The sequence below is a fragment of the Pyxicephalus adspersus genome, chromosome 10 (assembly GCF_032062135.1).
Source record: "Pyxicephalus adspersus chromosome 10, UCB_Pads_2.0, whole genome shotgun sequence".
NCBI lineage: Eukaryota > Metazoa > Chordata > Amphibia > Anura > Pyxicephalidae > Pyxicephalus > Pyxicephalus adspersus.
Genome location: NC_092867.1, coordinates 19,716,389 through 19,726,443, shown reverse-complemented (window position 1 = coordinate 19,726,443; position 10,055 = coordinate 19,716,389). Strand labels below are relative to the sequence as shown.

Here is a 10,055-nt window from a genome sequence, read left to right as displayed (position 1 = left end):
TTAAAATTTTGCATTATAACATATCGCCAAAGAAATAGCAATGATTCTTCATTAATGTATTGAAATGACCAAAGAAGAAGTTCTTTATGACAATGTTTGCTTTTTATGGGTGCAACCCATAAAACAATGTCAGTAAACATAAGCTGACTACTTTTATCTGAGAACATTGGCATTTGATGTTAAGCCATCCTTTGTGAATTGTAATATTTACACTGCAGAAGAAAAACAAAAAATCTAAACCAGGGGTTCTAACTTTCCCTTCACTGTTCTTTCCAAGTCTTTTGGCTTTAATGATAAACAAATACTGCTTTTGAACTGTGTATTGTTCATCGGTTCCCTAAAATATAAATTAAGTGAATATTAATTTGTAACAAATCCAAGTTTAAAGCAAAAATCCTAACAATGAAGGCAAATAACAATGCTGGAAGAAAAATCACAAACTGTTGCTGACCTACTGCTCTAAATTAAGGTATTGCTAGCCAAAATCTTTCTAATACTTAACAACACATCAGCATATTCTGGTTTGTTGTTTGTTCTCCCCAAGCTGCCAGAGGGAATCGGAAATGTATAATTTCCATGCAAAGCGTTGGGAGGTTTATGGAAATAAACAGATTCAAGAAGCTTCATAGCCATTTGTTTAAAAACATGCATTAAAAATCTGCTGTGTCACAAGCACTGTCACACCTGTGCCTAAGGGCCATATGTATTACATAGCACTACAGAACAGAATTTGGATCATGAAGTGTGAGGTATATGAGAATACTGTAATTACATTCAGTTTAAGGAGTGGCCATAGACCTCACAGCACAAGCAGCAGGTGTAGTGCTCCTCCAGTCCGCTGAATTTTGCATTCATTTAGGACAACACAAATTGCCCAAAACAGGGATCAGGGATCCATCCGCATTCTAATATGACAATTACTGCTACCTTTTGTAACAAAGTGGAAAACTTGCCATAAGAGCCTGCTGAAGCACTCACTGTCTAGTATGGTTTGTTACTCCTTCCTAACTCACCATGAGAAAAAATGCCTCTCAATAGTTTTAGAAAACCGGTAAATAGTGGAAAGTTAGGGGTTCCATTGTTATCAAGCCGTAGTCAGATAGACCAACCACAATTTCAGCCAAAACTACAAGGAAAACTTGTTCAAATGCAAGAAAAACCCACAAGCTAATTCAGCTCAAATACTAGCTTTTCTGAAAACAATTGGTATTGCTCTTTCAAGGTGAACAATAAGGGAATACATGGTTGAGCTGCAATAAAAAAGCCAATGCTACAAAACAACAACATACTTACAATATGGCAAACAATATTGAGACAAACTCTCCAAAGCTGGAGAAGATACACTTTCCTCAGTAAAGCTGGGTGATCCAGCAAACCTGGAATTGATCTGGTCCAGGATTCAAAACATTTGCTAGCAAATTACTTTGAAGAAATCCATTCCAGGTTTGCTGGATCACCCAGCTTCATGGATGAAAGTGTATCTACTCCAGCCTTGGAGAGCTTTAGTAAATCAGGCCCATTGTTTGGAAAGGATGCAACAAGGCCTGTGACAAAAAGCACACATCTCTTCTGTGAAACATGCAGGTGCATCTCTGATGTTCTGGGGGTTTGTGAGCTACAGAGATGCTGAAACTTAGTAAAATTTAGGGCAGGATATATTATTTATACATCATATAAAAGTAAATACACCTTTATGTGGAATTATAGAAAAAAGAAAAACAGAATTTCACCCAAAGCATGCATGGTTTTCCATGGAAGCAATAACTTTGAAACTAACATGGATCATGGTAAATGACAAGTTTTCTTGCACAGTCAACAACACATTAGATAAATTTGACCAAATCCGGGAAATCTGGGTGATGTATAATGCAACATACCCTTAACAATGCCTATCATATCTAAGTTACCAACTGGAAAAACATTAGCGTGAAAGTCTCCCCTAAACCCCACTCCATATCCCCCTTGTGTGTCTCTCAGTTCTGATTTGCACCCTATTGGGTTTAGGAGATTGCAGAAATAACTACTGGATAGAAACATCAGTGATAAACCAAAATTTGATGAGGCACATATGCAGGTGGTTGTTTTTTCTGTTATGGTATTAGAATTTCATCAGAACTGAACTGAAGTCTTTGTACACCTGGTATTGTTTTGTATGTTCTGTCCAAATGTCTTTATGTTCCTGCTGTTAAAAAGTTGTAAGCCCAAATAGGAGAATCATTTGTTTGGTTTGGTTGTGATGTTTTAATTTGTGAAAAATATAATAATAAAGATTGAAACACAATGCATGCATGGTTTTGGTTTAAATGAATTAAAAATTCCAGCTAAACTCCAATTTGAACTGAGAGGAGAAAGATTGGAGCGGTCTTGTTGGCAAATAGGAAATGCTGGGAAAATTGCTTTAGTGTTGGTATTTTTTTATTGTCTGTGTCTTTTTTTTAGAATAATAGTAGCAAAACCATTTGTAAGTTTATAAGAATGTATTTCAGAATACTTAAACATCAGCCCAGTGTTAATGTTTGCAGCAATCACAAAAAAGTTTAGAACCAAGGTTTGCAAGGGCAATGGTTGCAGTGATACCCTAGCTCTTAAAGGGAAAGCTTAGTGGGGGTAACTAAACCATATCCAAATTTCCACTGCTCAAGCTATAGCATAATTGTTTCTTCTATTGATTTACTTTTTGTGTCCTTACATTACATTATGTAAAGCTCCCTTACACAAGAATTAGGATGCAGTTTCCTCACACCTGCACTTCTTTTCTAACTTATACTGCTGGAGGCGGTTGTCTGTGGACCTATATGCATCTCTGCACTCATACAAAACAGAGGTGTAACTGAAAATCAGACCCTGCTATGACTAAAGTTCACAGTGATGACAGGTATTCCCCCGCTACAGGACATAGTAGATGACAATGCAGGCCTGCATTTTTGCCTGCTCTTGCGTAGACCTGCATTGACATTTCCCAATTCACCATTACAGACAGATGCTTACAGCTAATAAAATCGACAGAGGAGGTCAGATATGACTATTCAAGCTCTTAAGCCTAATGCAGCTTAAAGAAAATGCCAACACTTCTCTTCTTAAACCTTCATTCAGCAATTCTGCATTCTGTTTACGTAGACATAGTAAAGTATACCTCCTTAATATACCTAAATAAAAGTTGTTATATGAGAAATTAAATATAGGAATGGTAAGCAATTTAGGCTTATTTAGTAAAGGATTAGGCAATATTTTTACAAATAAAATGTTGTGATTATTTATTTTTTCAATTAAGCAAAAAGTAAGATATGAAGCTTCTAAATCCCATTATTAAACAGACGATTTTTATAAGGGTTTTGTAGATACTACTTTATTCTTTACGAATATCATTTTTATATATCAATGTCACTTGTATAGAATGTGTAAACCCTAAAAGAAAAAGTAAATATAATACAATTTTTATTGATATGGCTATCAGAGGAAAAGTACAGCTAATAAGAATTGAAAAATCAAGTTCTGAAACTACAAAGGTAGCTTTTAATAAACTCCCCGGACTCTTGCAAGGCAAGTTGCCTGTCAGCCAGTTTCATCTAGACTTTTTTGCATAGGTGTGTGGAAGGTTGGGCTTCTGTCTGTGGTTATTGTGGGAGTATACACGTCACAGAAGCATTTGCAAACAGCTTTACATCTAATAGTTTTCACAGAAAAGCAGAGATTGTGCATAGGATTCCACAACAGACTAAAATAATTTATTTTACAATTGAAAATCTGTTTTCGACTGAAGCATTAAGCTGAACTGTCGGCACACCTTTGAAAAGAAAAACAAAACTGAAGGCAGCAAACGGACAAGATCAAAGCAAGGAAAGGAATTATCTCTTCTGATAAATCTGATATTGCCCATTTTAATCCAAAACAACACCAGGAAAATTCTGTTTTCTTACCTCGCTGATAAATAACAAAGCCAACAATGGATAAGTTTCGTATGATCTTCCAGTTCCTGCAAGCCAACCAAGAATCTTTCATGAATGGAATATGTGGTATCATGGCACTTGCAAGTGCCCAGCTATATACAACATTTGATTTTAATTGCCCGTGTCTTCCAAACTACAACATGTCCTATGCTATGGGTGTTTTATGTGTACCACCCATTGTTTTATTTTTATTGGGGTTTGTAATGAACAATAATGTATCAATGCTTGCAGAGGAATGGAAAAGGCCAACAGGTATGAGGCAAAAAGATGCAGCTGTGTTGCGATATATGTTCTGTTCAATGACCCAACGAGCGCTAATTGCCCCTGCAGTATGGATATCAGTGACGTTACTACACGGTGAGAGCTTTATATGCGCATTTAGCACATCTGTTCCTGTGGACAAACTAGGAAATATGACTGGGGTAAACCTGTCTGAAAAGGAAATCAAGCGGATACTGGCCAGGATTCCTTGCAAGGACATCTATGATGGGCACGATATCATCCCACAGGAAGTGGCAACCAGATACCTGCGCTGCATTTCTCAGGTGACACATCCCATTTTTTGCTTTACTGTTATTTATACTGTATTCTTCTTTGTATAATTTGTGACTTCTGCTCACTGAATAGTTCTGCAGAATGTGATAGCATAGTATAACTGGTAATGAATAATCTAATCTACTAATCTAATTAAATTCTGCCTGTAAAAGCCTGTCTTTTCTCTATCTCTCCCCTTTACTACACCAATGTTAATGAATAATATTTATTAAGGAAAAATCCAAACTCAAACTATGGGGCATAGTTACAAAGCAGCAAGTGGCTCACTTACCATTTTGCATCTTCATAGTGTTTAGGCATATTTGCTGGATATACTTATTTTAACAGCCATTTAATGCACATTTAGATCTCCTATAAATGGAAATTACAGGTTTCTGTATTATTCATTAAATCCACCTTGTATAGAGAACCACTTAAGGCACTCTAGTTGCAGATGTTAGCTCTGTGTACGCAACAAGGTTCAACTAACCTTCTCATGTATCATCAATTTGAAAATATCAAGCCATATGCTCAATATCAGTAAAAGAATTCAATTTTTGTTAGGAAAAACACCATTAGGTATCTATGCCAGTCTCATGTTCTGACATGTTTCATCCATGAAAATAGACTTAATTGTAGAAGTTCAGTAATAATCACGGTATGTAAATTACAGTAAATGTTATTGCCACTGATCAACAATTTACTGATTTTATCAAATATTAGCTAATTTCTCCCTATAGCAGACCAAAACATGCTTATTCCTGCATGTTACCCATATGTCATGAGTATGTTTGGCAAACATTAAACACATTGTAGTAAAGATTCAAGCCTAAAAAATCTAATTTGCATTTGGTGCCATCCACTCTCTTCTACCACCAGATTTTTAGGTTAAAAATAATACAAATCTGCAGGGTAAAACTTTTTTTTTCACTATTAAAAATGTCCAATTGTGTATAGATAGCAGTACTACACAATAACTATTATCCTTCCACCATACCTAATTTCCTTTGTAACAAAAGTTACTAGTACTGTCTAAAATGTTTGCTTCTACAGAAGATAAAACTTTATAAACATAAAATAATAAATAAAATAAACATTTGCCACTGATCTTTTCTACCATAAATTGTCCCTAAGGTACACTACAATCGTTTCAATTTAAAATGCATGGAATCCATTATGTTGAATTTTTAGTGTGCTAATGTTTAATTATCACATATTAGTCTTTTATTTTAATTTCTGATATTCCAGCTATGCATGTCAACATATCTCATGCATGCTACAGTGTAAATAAGTCCTTATTGTAACTGGGTAACGAGTAGAAGGAGTTTTCTATTCTATCTTTGTAGTCACACCTCATTTCTAGACTATTCCAGAGATTCCCTGAGGCCTGTAAATGATTGATAAAGGATTTGGAAAGGAATGAGTACAAAAAAATACTGTTACTAATATGAAGGAACTTGCAGGTATAGGAGTAGAGATATAGGGGACTTCTCATAGGACCAGAGAGTTCAATATAATGGTCTTACTGAAAAGTTACCCTTTCCTCATAAGGCTCAAGCATAGTAGGGATGGTAAAAGTGGCCTGGTAGCCCAAGGGTGTTTTTACAAGATGGGCCATTAACTTAGTAGTAAAAAACAGACGCTATGGAGATGTCTAGCAAGTTGAGTCACAATATCTTGTCCTATTCTCTCATTACTTAAAGAGCAATTCATAATAAAACATAGTAAAGTTTTACAGTAGTAGGAACTTGAGAATTGGGAAGAAACATTAGGAACTGAATACCCATGGGGTCTGGTGTTACACCTACTAGACATATGAGGAGATGTATTAGATAGATCATGAGGCCATGACAGATCCATAGAATGCTTGAGACTGAGATTGAAAAAAATGGGGAAAACAGTCTTACCCAAATGCCAGTGCCTGGCCTGTCAAATGAGTGTAGAGGCCCCCAAAGAGGAGGCATTGAGTTCAATCTGGAGTTCTATCCCTAGGAGCAAGCAAGAGCCTTGCTGTCTGTTTTTGCAATGGTGATGAATGTGTGCAACCCCATTACAGAGTGAAACAGTAGGTAAAAGAGAAAGTATTTAATCAAAAAAATATGCAACATAACCTAGGAAAAAAGGTGTAATATATAAATATCAAAGCTGTTGTAACTAATTTTTTTAGTTTTAGTTATTTCCCTAAGAGACAGAAATTTTAAGAGACAAATTCATAAGAAATGTTTGGTTAAACATACAAATTAGACTATAACGTTTTTTTAAACAATTTTCCAATATTCAGTTATGTTCTCCTGAGAATACCTGCTCTGGTTATTTGTAACAAAGTATTGTCATAGTGGCCCAAATTATTTTCTTCCTGTAGCAATAATAGTTCATACCAATTTGTGCAAAAAAGTGTAAGCCCATATAAGATTAGCAGGCCATTCAGAACAGGAAACAAAAAAACATGTCCATCCACTCCCACCTCTCTCACATGGCTAGTTGTCAACAGGGTAGCCCATTATAGTATAGAACAATAAGAATTTAAAAATAGTCCAACAGCTTTGTATGTTATATATCTAGCTTTACAAAACAATATGAAAACTAATATGTGTTTCTTTTCAATTCCTAGGCATTTGGATGGACCTTTGTTTTACTCATGACCTTCCTGGCATTTCTCATCAGAGCCATACGGCCCTGCTTTACACAAGCAGCTTTTCTTAAGAGCAAATACTGGTCGCATTATATTGACATTGAACGCAAGCTTTTTGATGAAACCTGCACTGAGCATGCAAAAAGTTTTGCAAAGCTTTGCATTCAACAATTCTTTGAGAACATTAATCAAGACATGAAGATTGGTCATTCCCATGTTCTTGAGAAGGAACCAGAGCAAACGGAGGAAACAGACAAACTCCTGGGAGTCACTAGCCAGGGAACAATGAACGCCCTTCTGAAGAACTGGCACAAATGTAAACCCCCTTTAAACCTAAAAGCCTATGAACATCAAAATGGCAATGGGTGTATTAAGGAAAATATTGAGCTGAATAACCTAAATATACCCAAGAAAGAAATTGTAACGTATTATAGTAAGGTTTAAAATCAGATGTCTTCTGAACAAAAGACAAAACTGTGAAAGACACATTTGGCCATTTGAAAAAAAAACTAAATCCTGAGAAAATACATTTTGCTATGGCCATTTACAGAGGTGAACAGACATTTTAAAATGATGCAATCACTGTGATCATATCTTGACAAGCTTTTTCTCATGTGCCTGCTATACTTTGTCAAGAACATAGTTATATAGAATATAGTGTTTATATTTGGTAACACAAATTGTAACCTAATGAAGGAAATTAAATCAAATGATTAATACCAATGGAAGTAAAGTTAGGCAGGGATGATGAATACTCAGTTGAAACAGCATTGGATGGAAAGGTGCAAAAATCAAAGCTGCTACCCTGCTGTTCTCTTTGAAAACCCTCTTAAACAGAGGTATTTATGTCATTAGAAGTATATGAAGAAGATGTATATGTCTAACAGACAAAAACATAGCTTTCTTTGAGACAAATATGTTTCCCTATTGCTAGAGAACAACAGAAAAGTGGGGTCCGTCATGCTCAGTTTTGTGTTGTGGACTGATATGATAACTTTCATATATAAGTAAAAAGGACAACCCATAAGTTGAATGAAACTTTTTTTCAGGTCTATCCACATGTTGAAGTGCACATTCCAAGAACGTTTGATAAATCTTCTAATTGTCTTACCAATTCTTGATATATTTCAGAAGACGCTTGCACCGATAGACAAGCAAATTAAATGTCTTAGTAGGACTAATCAACCTTCTACTCAAGTGACTAATGCTATTAGGTGCTGGAAAGATTGAGAAAACCCAGCTGAATCTGAGTCAGCCTGTTACACTAAGGCCCATATAACGTTATACAAAAAAACTACTTTAGGGGCCACTGAGCAGCATTATTTTTCAACAACAAAAAGATGATAATATTTTGGGTGCAAATATTTACATCAGTATTAAAAGTTACATTTTGTTATACAGACAGTATGACTGAAAAATGAAGCTTTGATCACTTTTTGTGATGACTTTATTCACTTGGTGCTTAAAGAAAGACTGTTTATTTAATTGTAAATCAAAGCATCAATACATATTGTTTAAATAATACTTTACTTAAGATGTTCAATAAAAGCAGTTTATTGTTGCAGAACAAGTTTTTCTAAACACACGACATCCAATACTTTGAGCTGGTTTACAGAATAACCCAAAATATGGCAGTATCATTACCACTGCAAAAAAGTGGCATGTTTAAGATGGAAGGGATAACATATTTTCAATGAGTATGTAATTAGGTTCATATTGGTAAACAACATTTCAAGAAGTTACTGTTACCATGAATGGTGTGTCGTGCTGCCAGGACAGGCTAAGGGACAGGTAAATATTCACTATGCTTTTTTTGTAGGTATCCATATTTCCAATAATGTTTTCAAATGCTCACTTTATCTGTTGGTTGCTTGATATAAAAAAACAGCAGATAATGTAACACATCATCTAAATCAGGGGTGCCCAACAGGTGGATCGCGATCTACTGGCAGAGCCCTGCCTTTCAAAATAAACTCTACCGCGCACAGGAGTTATTAAGTCCAAGTTTTTATTGTTGGTAGATCATTTTGACTTGATCAGTTTAAAAGTAAATTGCAAGCTAAAAGTGTGGGCACCCCTGATCTAAATGAACACTTTAAACAAGGTGCTCCAAGGCACACAGTGCTACCCACAATGGCACCATGTTTACCCCTCTTCTATGAAGTCAAACCAGATTTTTATTTAAACATATCCACTTTTTAGTTAACACAATTAATTCATTGTAAACACTGGCATGTATAAAACATTTCCCCCGATAATTCTGAAAAAAATGAATTGTATGCCTAGTAAAACAAAACTACAAATAATAATTAAGGGAGGTTACCACATATCAAAGGGGATCTAATATCCTGATCCTGGTATGAAATTTTTGTAAGTACCTTTAAAACTGCTGAGTCTCTAAATTCTTTATTCTGAAAGATAAAATTTTAGGAATTACAAAGATATTTAGTTTTATAGTGAAGTACTGTATTACTTTTCTTTGTCATATATTAGCACATAGTAAACCATTTTTTGTCCAGAAAGGATGTTTTTAACAAACAATCTTTATTAACATAGCCTATTTTATGTCTATCTTATGTCTGACTAGTATGAATGCCAAGTTATGTACAAACATGCAATTTTTAAAATTGTCCCAGGCAAAAATATAGTGTTAGAATATAGAGACATTTATAGAAATGTAACTATTTGAGTTTGGTGGTGGGTGGGTGAAAGTTCTCTTTAAGACCCTGCATAGTTGCTGCTGGTAACAAGAACAGTTCATCTGACAGACATTTATTTGCTCCGTAGTCTCTGAGTTATACAAGGTTGTGTTTCAGGTCTGGCCATTTATTTAAGATCATCTTAGAACATAGGTGAGATGGATCGCATATATATATATTAGTCACTATTTGTTCATTTATTTTACCTGAGTCATACGTACAAAGGGGCTGCACAACTTCAAG

General features: G+C 35.2%; 1 protein-coding gene across 1 annotated transcript; it reads left to right on the top strand.

Moving 5' to 3' along the window:
- Nucleotides 1–3,943: 3,943 nt before the first annotated feature.
- CALHM1 (calcium homeostasis modulator 1) lies at nucleotides 3,944–7,557 on the top strand. The gene is made up of 2 exons (XM_072423807.1): nucleotides 3,944–4,492; nucleotides 7,093–7,557. Exons 1-2 carry the CDS (start codon nucleotides 3,944–3,946, stop codon nucleotides 7,555–7,557), a joined length of 1,014 nt encoding a protein of 337 aa, XP_072279908.1.
- The last annotated feature ends 2,498 nt before the right edge of the window (nucleotides 7,558–10,055 follow it).

Bases quoted from the DNA above. Each gene is read 5' to 3' on its own strand.
- CALHM1 (XM_072423807.1), top strand. From the start codon at position 3,944: ATGGATAAGTTTCGTATGATCTTCCAGTTCCTGCAAGCCAACCAAGAA. The intron at 4,493-7,092 runs GTGACACATCCC...TTCAATTCCTAG, and splicing joins ACCTGCGCTGCATTTCTCAG to GCATTTGGATGGACCTTTGT.